Source organism: Lotus japonicus, chromosome 5 (assembly GCF_012489685.1).
Source record: "Lotus japonicus ecotype B-129 chromosome 5, LjGifu_v1.2".
Classification (NCBI taxonomy): domain Eukaryota; kingdom Viridiplantae; phylum Streptophyta; class Magnoliopsida; order Fabales; family Fabaceae; genus Lotus; species Lotus japonicus.
The window spans coordinates 23,734,124-23,748,503 of NC_080045.1; the positions used below are offsets into that span (position 1 = coordinate 23,734,124).

General features: G+C 38.9%; 2 protein-coding genes across 2 annotated transcripts; both read left to right on the forward strand.

The window, feature by feature from the left end:
* Positions 1–6,203: 6,203 nt before the first annotated feature.
* On the forward strand, positions 6,204–8,900 carry LOC130718627 (dirigent protein 22-like). Its single transcript, XM_057569241.1, has one exon. The coding sequence runs from the start codon at positions 6,317–6,319 to the stop codon at positions 6,881–6,883; it is 567 nt and encodes a 188-aa protein (XP_057425224.1). The 5' UTR covers positions 6,204–6,316; the 3' UTR covers positions 6,884–8,900.
* A 250-nt stretch (positions 8,901–9,150) lies between these two features.
* On the forward strand, positions 9,151–14,008 carry LOC130718628 (uncharacterized). The gene is made up of 6 exons (XM_057569243.1): positions 9,151–9,504; positions 9,600–9,650; positions 9,782–9,833; positions 10,079–10,137; positions 10,360–10,405; positions 13,640–14,008. Exons 1-6 carry the CDS (start codon positions 9,295–9,297, stop codon positions 13,780–13,782), a joined length of 561 nt encoding a protein of 186 aa, XP_057425226.1. The 5' UTR covers positions 9,151–9,294; the 3' UTR covers positions 13,783–14,008.
* The last annotated feature ends 372 nt before the right edge of the window (positions 14,009–14,380 follow it).

Here is a 14,380-nt window from a genome sequence, read left to right on the forward strand (position 1 = left end):
ACATCATTATGTTCCTCACTATACGTTGCCACCCTGAACGTCATATCTTGCACCTCTACAGGAATCATCGCGTCCACTCCATAAGTTAACTTAAATGGTGACTCGCCAGTGGTTGATTGTGGTGTTGTATTATATGCCCAAATAACAGTAATCAATTCATCAGCCCATAATCCTTTTGCTTCACCCAATCGTTTCTTGATTCCATTCAGAATTACCTTGTTTGCATACTCCACCTGCCCATTTGACTGCGGGTGCTCCACATAAGCAAAACGCATCTCAATACCCATTTCTGCACAAAAATTCTTCACACTTCTGCTAGTAAACTGTGTCCCATTATCTGAAATGAATGTGGCCGGAACACCAAATCTACAAATTATTTTCCTCCAATAAAACTTCTTAACTTTCTCTGTTGTTATCTTCGCCATTGATTCCGCCTCAATCCACTTGGTAAAATAATCCACTGCAACTAGGACGAATCTAACTTGTGAACCTGCTGGAGTGAAAGGTCCCAAGATATCTACGCCCCACATTGCAAATGGCCACGATGAACTGATCGAACTTAATGTTTCTGGTGGTGCTCTGTGCAAATCTGCGTACAACTGACACTTTTCACACCTTTTTGCACATTCCATGCAATCTGACCTCAGTGTTGGCCAATAAAATCCTGCCATCAAAACTTTTGCAGCCAAAGATCTTCCACCCACATGACTCGCACAAACTCCCTCATGCACCTCAAACATGATTCTATCAGCCTCCTCCTTTGAAACGCATCTCAACAATGGAACCCCGACTCCTCTTCTGTATAATTGATCGCCCAAAAGAGTATAATGGCTTGCTTCACGAATCTGATCTTTAGTGAATAAATGCAAATCAGTTCCCTCTGCTTCCAAACATAACTTAATTTGACTCATCCAATCCTGATCAATCACCATTGGAATAGCCATAACTTCCTCATTTTCCACACTTGGGCTATTTATAACTTCCTGAATTACTGATTTGTTATTTCCCGGTTTCTTAGTGCTTGCCAATTTTAACAATATGTCCGCCCTTGTATTCTCCTCTCGCGGAACATGATTAATCTGCACTTTCGCCACCTGTTTCATCAAATTCTGCGCTTTTATCAAATACTTGGCCAATTGTGCATCCTTTGCCTGATACTCTCCTTGAATTTGTCTTGAAACTATCTGTGAATCTGTTTTGATTCTGATATTCTGTACGCCCATTTCAATTGCGAGCCTCAAACCTGCAATTATGGCTTCGTACTCTGCTTGATTATTGCTTGCCTTGAAATCAAACTTTAATGATTGTTCAATTGTCACGCCTCCGGGTCCTTCCAGAATCACTCCAGCTCCACTGCCTTTGACATTAGATGAACCACCCACTGACAAGCTCCACTCACTTTGTTCTTCATGCTTTTCTTCTGGAGACATCTCATTAACAAAATCAATCAAAGTCTATGCTTTAACCTGCCCTTTTTTCTCAAATGAAATCCCAAACTCTGACAATTCCACTGCCCAGGAAACCATTCTTCCCGCCAGATCAGGCTTTTGCAACACTTGGCGAAGTGGCAAATCAGTTTTGACTACCACTGGAAAGCCTTGGAAATAAGGTCTTAATTTCTTGGCGGATATAATCAAGGCTAAGGCAGCCTTTTCAATTTTTTGATATCTCACTTCTGCTCCTTGGAGTGCATGCCTCACAAAATATATGATCCTCAAATCATCTTTAATTTCTTGCAACAAGACTGAGCTAACAGCATTATCAGATATGGAAATAAACATTGACAAAGAAATACCTGGCATTGGCTTTGATAATATTGGTGGCTTTGATAAATGCTCCTTTAGATTTTGAAACGCCACTTCACATTCTTCTGTCCATTGAAACACCTTATTTTTCCTTAAACATTGAAAAAATGGAGCGGATTTATCTCCAGAGCACGGCAGGAATCTTGCTAGAGCTGCAATTCTTCCAGTTAATTTCTGCACATCTTTCACTGAGGAAGGGCTTTGCATTTCAAGAATAGCCTTACACTTGTCAGGATTTACTTCGATTCCCCTTCTTGTGATCATAAAACCCAGAAACTTTCCACTCTGAATCCCAAATGAACACTTTTCCGGATTAAGTCTCATATTATGCTTCCTGAGTTCCCCAAAAGCTTCGCCTAAATCCGAACAATGTGTTAACATTTCATCTGATTTAACCACCATGTCATCAACGTAAATCTCCATGTTTCGCCCCACTTGCTTGTCAAAAACTTTATCCATCAACCTTTGATAAGTTCCACCTGCATTCTTGAGCCCAAAAGGCATAGTTTGATAGCAATAGTTCGCCTGATTTGTCATGAAAACTGTTTTCTTTTCATCTGGTTCGTACATTCTTATTTGATGATATCCCGAGTATGCATCCATCAGGCTAAGCATTCCAAATCCAGATGCTCTATTCACAAGTTTGTCAATATTCGGCAGAGGATACGAATCCTTTGGACAATGTTTGTTCAAATCCGTATAATCAGTACACATTCTCCATTTCTCATTAGCCTTTTTCACCATAACCACATTCGCTAACCACGTTGGATACTTTACCTCTCTGATAAACCCAGCTTCCAATAACTTGTTAGTCTCTACCTTTACAGCTTCTGCCTTTTCTTCGCCCATTTTCCTTTTGAATTGAACAATTGGTTTTGCACCTGGATTCAAAGCTAACTTATGACAGATAAATTCCGGATCAATTCCTGGAAGGTCTTTTGCACTCCATGCAAACAAATCCATGTTCCCAGCCAAAAGTTTCACCAACCTGTCTTGCTGACTCGCTGTTAAGCTCGTACCGACTTTCAGACTCCTTTCGCCAATGACCACAACTTTACTCTCTTCTTCTGATGTCATCTTGTTTTCTATAAACCCATCACGAGGATCCAAACTTGCTTCGCCCTGATCCACTTCAACCTCATAAACCCGATGCCCCTCTTTCACAGCTTTTTTGCCCATATGTCCATACTGTTTGAAGCTTTCTAAATAGCATTTTATGGCTATAATTTGATCAGCCTTCATGACTCCAACTCCTCCTTTACTTAGTGGATACTTGATTGTCAATTGTCTAGTTGAAATAATCGCCCCCAATCTGTTCAACGAAGGTCTCCCAATGAGCACATTATACGGCGAAGTACATTTTACTACTAAGAGCTTAATAGCAAATGTCTCCGCGTTTTTCCCTTCGCCAAAAACAGTCGTCAATTCCACATAGCCTCTGACAAACACTTTTTCACCAGAAAAACCCACCAAAGATCCATCATAAGGTTGTAAATCAGATTCTGTCAGCCCAAATTTTTCAAAAGCATCTCCATAAATTAAATCTGCTGAACTCCCTTGATCTAACAGTACCCTCTCAATTTCGTATTCAACGATCGTCAGCATCACCACAATTGAATCGTCTTCGTGAGGCTGAACGCCCTCGAAATCTCGCACAGTGAAAGTAATACCTGGCTGGTTGGTTGCCCAACTTCCCCAATCATTAGAATAAACAGCATTGATTGAATGAACATACCTCTTTCGAGCTGAATTAGTTACTCCTCCACCTCGAAATCCACCAAAGATGGAATGAATTTACCCCTTCGCTTTCCCTTTTGGTTGTCTGTTTTGACCATCGCACTCAACTTCTTTTCCATCTTCAGCTCGCCTTGTTGAAGTTCCTGCTTCATCTGAATTGCTTCGTCCTTCAAGCTGTTTCATACACCCAGCCTTCACCAATTTATCTATCTCCTTCTTCAGAGTAAAACAATCATCAGTATTGTGTCCCGAAATCCTATGATACTCACACCACTTCTTCTTATCCACATAACCTGTTGACGGTTTTGGCTGTCGCGGAAAACGGATAACGTTCGCCTCCAAACACGTGTGTAAAGCTTCAGTCAAATTAACCGCCAAAGGTACTGCACGATCATTTTGATTCCGAGTCACGTCATCGAATGTCCTGGCCCACGCACTCCATACGGTTGAGCACGATTTTTGAAATTAGAACGGTTATCAAATCGGCTATCATAACGGTTGCGATTGTTATACCCTGCGTTTCCACGTTCAGTCCATCCCTTCGAATATTGATCCGCAACCGCTCCCTTTTTCGCCTCAAACTGCTGTTTCTGTCCTGTAACAGCTGCATTTGGGCGGTTGTTTTTTATCTGGTCGCTCTGCTCCTCCCTGATGTACCCTTGCACCCTTTCGCGCAAATGCGCCATTGTCTCCACTGATTTTCTACTTAAATTACTGTTTAATCCACCCGGCTTCAAACCCAACTCAAAAGCTGCAATGCATATTTCCGGCATCTTATCCTCCAAATGAACAGATAATTGATTGAAACGCCCCATGTAAGACTGCAAAGTCTCATTTGGTCCTTGACGAACATTGAATAATGTCGCCGGAGTCACTTTTTGTGCACGACTGGTAGAAAATTGAGACAAGAATTTTGTTGATAACTCTGTGAAATTGACAATTGACCTTGAAGGCAAAGTTGTAAACCAAATCATCGCTGACTTCTTAAAAGTTGATGGCAGCATTTTGCACTTCAACGCGTCTGATGCGCCTACAATAACCATTTTTGTGTTAAAATACACTAAATGGTCCTTTGGATCTGAGTCGCCATAATAAGAATCAAGCTTTAACGTCTTCAAATTATCTGGGACGGCGGTGTTCGGTATTTCCTCTGTAAAAGGTTGAAAGTCCACCACTGTATCAGCCATTCTTCGATCGCCCTCTCGTAACCCCTGAGTCTGATTGAGATCATTAAGTTGATTTTATAACTGTTATTGTGTTGACGAAGTTCATTGAGATCATCCATGATCCGCTGAAGAACATCGGGAGGAACATCATTTTGTTGAACATGATTCCTCTCTCCGTTCGCCCCGGATCGAGTCACCATTGCGGTGAAAAAATGAAGCCTAGGAAAGTATCCTTGGGCCCCACGGTGGGCGCCAATGTTCTGGAATGGAACTAGTCAGCGGGCTAATCAAAGTATAAGGCGAACAAGAAGTAAACAAGATAAGTGAAAATGCGTGAAAATGATAGGATCCCCACCGCTGGGGTGGTTCCTGTTATTTATAGCTTGGGTTTTGGTCCGAACGAACCATGGGTTGCCCGGCCCATTTAATGTACAAACGGTCAGCCCAAATATCTTATGTATTGATACGCCCATATCAGAGCAGACGTAGACGCACCGACCTCTACCCTAGTATGGTTAGCACCCGACCGGGGTTACCCAGTGAAGGCCCCGAGGGGACGACCGGGGTGGGGCGCCTCGGGCCTGGTACCACAAGCGAGACGACATCCTCCCCTTATCCAAGTACCTGGCCCCCACCACCTAGAGGTTGACCTAGGCCCACCACCCTACGGAACTAGGGTGGTTGGGAGGTGGGTCCCTAGGAATTCTAGGCCGTTGGATCACTGTTGACAACAGGAGGAGCAGAAGGATCCAACGGCCCCTAGTTCACCGGTACGGACCATGCATGACGTTGCATGGCTCCAACCCTAATACCCCAACGTGTATATAAAGGAGGCGACACATCCTTTCTAAGGTACGTTATTCTCTTCACTTCACTACTCACTTACTCACTTACTCGATTCCCCTACTCACTTTGGCATTGGAGTCCCTTGCAGGAGCCCCTCCCGGGATCACCCAGCTCGCCAGCACACCAGCCCTTCTTCCCTCTTTGCGGTCCCAGCGCTCCAGGTAGCTTGGACACCCTGATCCTCCATATCAATAATACAACTTTAAATTTAAGGAGTTATCTAAATGACTCATGAGAAAGCTTGAGTTAAATAACTCATCATTTAATTATGTACATAATTGAAGATAAGTGAGTTAGAATTTTATATTTTATTTATTAATTAATTTATAAAAATTTCAATTGGTCAATTGAGTTGTGGGTTAGTAACCCACCTGAGTCATTTAAACCACCCTAAATTTAAATATAAGTATTTCTATCAAAAGGAGTATTAAATAATGTGCATATCTTTAAACCACTCATATATTAGAACGAAAAAAGTAATTAATATGTTGTAAACCAATATGATAAATTTGCCCCTTGTAAGTTTTACCTATTTCTTATTAGAGATGGCTACCCCTTGTGTACAACAACTGTCTATTTTCCTTGATAAAAAATACCAACGTGTCATAATGGAAAATATTAAAACTATACTATTTGGTAAGTAATTGGTAAATGGTAATGGTATAGGTGATACAACTTTGCAAACTTTAATCGTTTTATCTATAAAATGTGATGCGCTAAGTTGTTTCTCATCACACACTTCAAGCAACTTGATCTCTCACCATGGCCAACCCCTTCATCTTCATCATGACCATCTTCTTCCTCTCCCACTTCACCACCGCAGCAGAAACCCACACTTTCGGGCGAACCATTTCCCCTGCAACGCTGGGACTCACCAACAAACCGCAGAAACTAAGCCACCTGCGCTTCTTCTTCCACGACATCATCGGCGGACCAAACCAAACGGCTTTCCGCATTGTGGAAGCTCCGGCTACTGTAAAATCGCCGACGAGGTTCGGCGCGGTGGTGATGATGGACAACCCCCTGACGGAGCTACCAGAGTTGGGTTCCAAAGTGGTCGGGAGGGCGCAGGGGATGTACGCGTCGGCTTCGATGGACGAATTGGGGTATCTGATGGTGCTCAACTTTGCATTCACGGAAGGGAAGTACAATGGCAGCAACCTCAGCGTGCTTGGCCGGAACAGGGTGTTTTCCGCCGTGAGGGAGATGCCGGTGGTGGGTGGCAGTGGGTTGTTCCGGTTTGCCCATGGGTACGCTCAGGCAAGGACTCATTTTTTGGGTGAATTGGAAGCTGTTGTGGAGTATAACGTCTATGTCTTCCATTATTAAGATGTAGTTCTTTCTTTCTCTTCTTTTGCTTTAGGGCCTGTTTGGTTTGAGAAAATATTTTCTATTTTCATTTTCTATTTTCATTTTCTGAAAACACTTTTCATTTTCAAATTTTAAACATTTAAAAAACATGTTTGGTTTGATTTCTTATTTTCTGTTTTCAGAAAATGAAAATGTTGGAAATATGTTTGGTTTAACCATTTTCAATTGAACTATATAATTTATATTTTATATTAAATTTATGAACAAACTTTAGATTATGAAAAATTTATGAATAAAATTTATAATGAAAACTATTGATATTAATGATTGATATACTTATAATATATTTTTTAAAAAATATTATTTAAAAATATACTGATTGAATTTAAATATGAAGAACATTTTTTAGTACAACGAAAAGATAAATGACACTCTTTAAAGATTAATCCTTGTATCTCTCTCACCCAACTCATATGTCTCATAACTCATATCACTTTAGCTATCATTCCATGACAAATATGAAGAACATGTATAAATATTTGCTCCCAATTTACATATAATATATATATATATGTGTGTGTGGAATTTCAATAAGAAAAAGGAATTGAACTTATCAACATATGGAAAAAAAATTGAACTTAAAGTTAAGTATGCAGAGCATGGCATTTGTGTGGTGTACAAGATAGGGGCACGGATAAACATTGGATAAAGTTCCATTGACGTGTGCAAATAGAAGAAAGCTTCATTCTCGTTTGAAAAGCTTCGTGATGTTGCAGAAGAAAAAGAAAATCCATTGACGTCTTAAAAATGGAACGCAGTAAGAGGAGACTCATTCCATTGAAGTCTGAAGATTAAAGAAATAAATCTGGAAAGATATTGATCCACATCAAAATAGAATGACACTCGAAGGAAGAAATTAGCACCACTGCACAGATTAAAGCATTCACCGATTGCAAATACCCAGAGAAAGTGAGGACGGTGAACTTTGGCGGTTGGCAAATGAGACACACAATGCATTGAAACCAGGAAAGAGTATCGGGTCAGGCAAATGAGTCACACATCGAGTGAAATAAAAAAGAAGAAGAATGTATTAAAAATTACAAACATGCCACCGCGTTTTAACTGTTTCATTTTCATTTTCAACGAAAACACGGAAACGACTTTTTTTTATTTTCAATTTTGGGCTTATTTTTGAAAACGTTTCCGGAGAAAATATTCTCAAAAATTTAAACAAACGTGTTTTTAGCCCTATTTTCTATTTTCAGTGAAAATGAAAATAGAAAACAGGCAAACCAAACAGGCCCTTAGTTTCATTGATTTGAAAGTGCATCCAATGGGGAATAAATGTGATTGCTACAGCACATAAGATACAAATGGGGCATGATTTTATGTTTGGGTTATTGGATCGTAAGCCAGAATTTATTTGGTATATAAAGTAATTGGTTAGAGAGAAGTGAGAACCCATGCTTTTATTGTGTGATCAAATAAAATATATTAGAATTTTGCTGTACCATAATTCATACGAAAGAGTGATACCTAAAATGATGTGTACCAATAAATGTATATGTTTTCATTGAGCCAACATTCATATATTTGTACATCACATGATTTCTTCTTACAAGCTAATTGCCCGATAGAAACTCTAGCAAAAGTACAACCCACGACCCTTAAGCTTATTCATGTATATTTAAATGTCTATTTAGTAAGTTTTACACTGCCACCAGGTAACTTCGAAATATAGTTTTTATTTATTGCTGTTGGAAGGACACACTGTCAAGAAATTTTAGAGAATGAAGCCCCTTATATTGCCAAACCTTGTAGTAGAAAATACGCTACATCTATATCTATTTAACTATTTTAAAATAATTATGCATATTTGGGAGACCGAAGGTTTAAACCGAGCTCGTCCTAACCTAAAACTGTCGATTTTTTAAAAAAAAAACAGGGCTAAACCCAACCATAAAGGACTTAGGTCAGATCGGGTCATGTACACCTCTAGACAGCAATGACTAACCTCTCACCACGGGTGCTTGTATTAAAGCGATAAACAGTTGACCATGAAATATGCTTCATTCTAATGATAAGAATCGAACCCTTATACATCATGGTTAAGAGATGAGTCACCACCATGCCACACCTCGTGATTTTTTTTCTAAGAAAATTAAAAACACTATAACTACTTCAACAAATACATGATTTTATTAAAATTAGTTATCCAAAAGCTCTTCAATTTTCCCTTCTATTTCATGTTCCTTTAATCCTTTCCCACGTTGTTGAGCTTGTGTAACATATGTTCACTATTCCAGCCCAAGCCCAAGCCCAAGCCCAAGAACCAACCTAATTCACCTTACAAATTTCCAAACGGGCTTTCCTCTCTTAGCTTCCCTATTCACCAATATGTATATTTTGTGATTCCGCTAAGCAATAATATGAGCATCCCACCACCACTCCAAGTAGCACTGACTTCTCTTCACAGCGTTGAGGTTCAAACTAAAGAGAAGAGGAAGAGAATAATGGGTACAAGAGAAGTGTACGAACAGAAGCTAAAGACTGGAAATCTCGACCACGATCCCACCCTCAACCCTGGCCTTGGTTCCGCTCGTTGCCCTCGCTGTCTCTCCCTTCTCAACCCTAATCCCGTGAGTCTCTTCTAATCTCTATGTTGCGTATGAGGTGTTCGATGAATTGCCTCAACGAGATTGACCCATCTTTTTTTGTCATTGTGTGCGTTCAGGAAAGAGGCGAATGGACCATCAATTCCGTCTTGCACGATGCCACTGCCGTTGTGAGTTCCTAATAATAGTATCAAACAAACGATTTAAGATTAATGAAAAACAAGAGGTTTTTGTTTCTTATTGGGTTTGTGTTATCTTGTAATCTTGTTGATAATGTTTTCTTGTGTTTCCTGTTGAATAGGCTGGCTCCGGAATTGGTAGTATGCTTAGTGCAGTTCATGGTTTGAATACAGGTAGCTTTATCATGATGTACTGCTTGAGTTCGCATTTGATTTATCGTCTATTTGATGTTTTCGTTCAATTGATAAATAAGAAGCTGCCATGTTATTGTCTTTAGATTATAATAATTCAGATCGTTTGGTTGTAGTAGAAAAAAATTGTGTAGAGATGTTTTTTTGAGGTGTTGTTGTATTATATATTGATGGTGTAAAAACTCGTTACATTGTCAAAAGTATTGCTCATTGATCTTCGGTTGCAGGGTTGCCATATCTTCAAAATCGTCTGAAAGGACCGAAGTGGCTGCCTTTTGTAGTTGGGGTATGTAGTACTTAACTAACTTTTGCTTTGAGGTTCTTTTGCGAATTGGAATTACCTAGCTTTATGCTTTTAGATGCTAATGCCTAGAATTGACCTATCTTAGAAGTTGGTTTCATGTTCTTCATTCTTTCTTTTTTTATTTAGCAGATTAGTTGTTGTTATATAAACATAAAGCTTGGTCCATTCTATAGCTAACTTATTTCTTTTCTTATTTGTTTGCAGCTTCCTCCATTGTTGATATTTTCAGGAGCAAGTGCTGCATTTGGAGGTAACTTCTGTACATGAATATTGATTATATTTTGTTGGGGCCTTAGAAATTTAGTAGTTCCCGCCGCTGGCTATTTGACACCTTTTGACAACTATTGCACGGCAGTAGTACTAACATAAATCGAAGTATGAAATCATTGGTTATGCCTTTGTTTTTAATTTTGTTGCTTGAATCAATGTTGTCAAAGTTAAGATCCTACCCACTATTAACAGGGTGAAATGTGTGATTTTGATAGTAACATGGGTCATAAGATCCTGTCTAAGATACAAAGTTATATTTAAATAAACATATATACGTATATAAGACAAATAATCAAAGATACTTTAAATCACTAACATGTAATCTAACTTCAAATGAAAATGCATAAGTTCACAACTGAACTCTATTTGATGTTATAACTCATAATATACAAGACACACTAAATTGCTAGCCATAACCATGAACACTTCTTCTTGAAGTGTCATAGTGACGGACACGTCTTTGGCACCAACATGACACCTACGTGACACCTGTACAACACGAGTTTGGAACTCCGCACGAGATGCTTGATTAAGAAGGTATATTTATCATCTCAGACATGTGGCAGACTTGACATGGACATATGCTTACACTTCAATATGACTTGACTCTAGAAGGACACAGTATTTGTAGAAAAAGTTGTTATTGCACAACTTTCAAAATAGTCAAGTTAAAATGTAAACAACAACAACAAAAGCCTTACTATCCCACTAAGTGAGGTCGGATATATGGATCACACTACGACATTGAGCTCGAGCAATAACTAAATTGTGAGGGATACTATTAATAATGAGATATCTCTAACAATATCTTCCCATGTTCTTTTTGGTCTCCCTCTACCTTTCCTATGCTTGCGTAGCTGGTCCCAAGCCAGGACGAAGGAGGAGGGTTGTGTTAGGCCTCGCCAGCCAATGTAAAACCTGTTGCTATCTTCAACATGGATCAAACACTCAAGTTAAAATGTAAACAAGTAGATAAAAGCTGAAAAAAAGTTTCTCACTTTATTTAGGAATGTCAGTTCTTCGCTTTTTTATTCTGGTTGACCCCACATCCACATGTATTTATGGGTAGTGTATATTATCAAGCATAATTATCGTTATCGGATAACAGCGTGGTGAGATCGGCCCCAAAAATGAAAAAGCAGCATATCCCATAAAGGGATGGCTATCAACGATAATAGATCCAACATAAATAATTTATGCTATATACATATAAATGCTTAAAAACGAATTTACCCAAAACTGTAGACCCATGAAGAGTATAGAACTATTCCTAATTAGTAAGTCATAGTCTTTAAAGAAAAAGAGAGAGAGGGGAGCTTGAGTAGAAGAACATGGAGTAAAAAAACCGATTTAAACGGAAACAGGCATGAACAGAGGATTTGCAGCAGACTGGGAAGAAGGGGCATGGTTGAGATCAGGTAGCAGGGGATGTTGGTGATCAGTGGGGGTGATGGAAAATGCTGGGAGCTGCTGGAAATACTGCCAGCCTTTAATAAGCTTGAGCTCATAAAGATGGATGAAATTAACAAACTTGCTTGTGAATGATGTTCAGAAATGATGAAAATATTTAAAAGTAGAGTGCCAAATATGTCAGGGAAATGATGAAATATAGTACAAGGCTTAGATAAGTAAAGAAGCAGGGGAAAATTGGGGGGCTTTACCCTCAACCAATAAATATGAAAATGAAAAGGATTTGATGCAAATGACTGAACGGATGTGATTTGGGCCACAAATTGCAGTGCAATGAATTTGTTCGGCAACCCGAGTTTGGTTGTGGCCACTAGCTGTGACGCAGCATGTCACCATGACACTACTTTTGTGTCCCAATATTCTATATTTTTCGTCATTGCCCATGTTAGTGTGTCTGTATCTATGTCGTGTTCGTGCCTTGTAGCCACTCCTAGTAAAATATAGTTAAGAGGAACCAGCAAACAACCAAAAACAAGTTTAAGGGATAATAGTGTGACAAAATATAGAAACAAACCAGCAAGCAATCACAACCGAACTTTGAAGCAGGTAAGAGTTCAACCACTACTGTCAGCCAGACACAAGTTCGAAGCAGACACCTAGCTGTCAGCTATAGGCCACATCACTCAGCTTTCAGCAAGAACAAACCACTCATAGGTCAAAGAAAAAGCCAAGCCATAGGTTGTGAGTCATGGAACATAGAGGGTTAGATAAGGTAGAAGAGGCTAAATATCACTTTAGTGTTCAGGTGGGTCTGGGCTTTTTTCCGTCAAATTGTTTCGATCAGCCACAAATGCTGGCTCACCTGAGCATTACAAGATTGGTATTTTTATCACTTTTACAATCTTGCTCAGAAATCTTACCCTGTTCTCACCGAATTGAGTTACAGTAAGTATGACCAGGATCCCTTTCCCAAAAAATTGGCAGCCTTGACTTTAGATATTTTCTTAGCTTTGCATTTTATGTTTGAGCTCTTGGTACAAATACAAATCGCAGTGGTGAAAATTGTATTTTCTGAATTATTGGCTGGGCTCTATGCTATTAATTAATTTGAAATTTGATGCTTACAATAAAAGTTAGAGCCTTATTTTCCTAGACATATTTTTCTTCAAAACTTTATTTTCCTCTTCCTCCGTTTCCCTATTATTTCCTACACACTCTGCCTGGTTAATGGCCATAACTGTCTGAAAAAACTTTGATCTATAAAACCATTCATGAACTTCTGCCTAATAGTAGCTTGAACTTTCAGAAGAATATTGGTCTTTGACAAATCTGTGCTCATTGACACAAAAATGATTAAATAGTTTTCAAATTATAATCTGTCTCATAGGATGACTGAAATCGAAGACAAAACTCTCTTTCTGTCTGTATGGAGGGAATCTTTTTGTCTCAGTCAATCACTATGTTAGAATTTGCATCCATTATCATCTCTTTCGCGATGAGTCTTCTTGTTTCTTTTTTTTCCACCCATCTCAAATGGTGGAAATGCCTTGTCAGCTGAAAAGGGAGCATTTGCTTTATATTCTTGTAAATATCTTAACTTCTGAAGTATTTTTAATCCTGGACCCGGCTAGCCGGATAAACCACAAACCACATTGATAACCGAGTCTGGAACTCAGGGGCTTTGATATGTCATATAGTCTCCGGAAGCATACATCACTTGAGGTGTTTAAGTGTGTTTAGTATAGTGATGTTGCATAAAGCCTTAAATATTCATTATTAATATGGATGTATGTTTAACTTGTAGGTTACATGCTTCCAAAGTTCACTCAACTCACTGTGACATCCTATTATGCTGCCTCGAGTGCCTCACACTACGGAATCTCACTTCTCACCCGGCATATTGAAGACAAGTCCAATTCTGAAACACAGCATCTCAAGAGGCTCTGATAATTCATTTGAGGTGAACTTATAAAGATGAAGCATTATACTGTATGGCAATTTTGTTTACATTTTTCTTTTTTAAAATCTATGTACCAGATGTACCATGCTGTTGGTTAGGATTATTAGAATATAACTTATAATCTATTTGTTACTCCAGGCGGAAATACTTACAATGTGAATAATATTTCTGTATATTATACTTTTGAGTAGCAACTGCCTATTTATTGAACTATACCTTGTGTTTTAGGGAACAGCTGTTAGAAAGAAAACTAACGAAACTCAAGTCATCCTTTTATAATGATTATTTTATCCATAAGGTTTATTTACAAACCTTGTATTTGAAGGAAATTGAATACCATGATTTTAGGTTATACCTTGTGTTCTGGTTGGAGCTAAGGTCCATTAGGCCCCTTAATATGGTTTCATATGGTTTTGCATCCCTCTTCAGAGAATAGTTTATAAGTTTACATCCCTAAGTTTATGAAAATATGCTATTTTGGTTATGCCTAAATCCCAGCCACGGTATTGTACATGTGTCTAGTGGACATTCTTATGGAACACCCACATATGTTAATATTGAAGCTTACACGGATACCAGCTGGGA

Excerpts from the sequence above, each read along its gene's own strand:
- LOC130718628 (XM_057569243.1), top strand. The coding sequence starts at position 9,295 with ATGAGCATCCCACCACCACTCCAAGTAGCACTGACTTCTCTTCACAGC. Across the intron at positions 9,651-9,781 it reads TGCACGATGCCACTGCCGTT|GCTGGCTCCGGAATTGGTAG; the intron begins GTGAGTTCCTAA and ends CCTGTTGAATAG. Across the intron at positions 10,406-13,639 it reads AGCAAGTGCTGCATTTGGAG|GTTACATGCTTCCAAAGTTC; the intron begins GTAACTTCTGTA and ends TTTAACTTGTAG.
- LOC130718627 (XM_057569241.1), top strand. The coding sequence starts at position 6,317 with ATGGCCAACCCCTTCATCTTCATCATGACCATCTTCTTCCTCTCCCAC.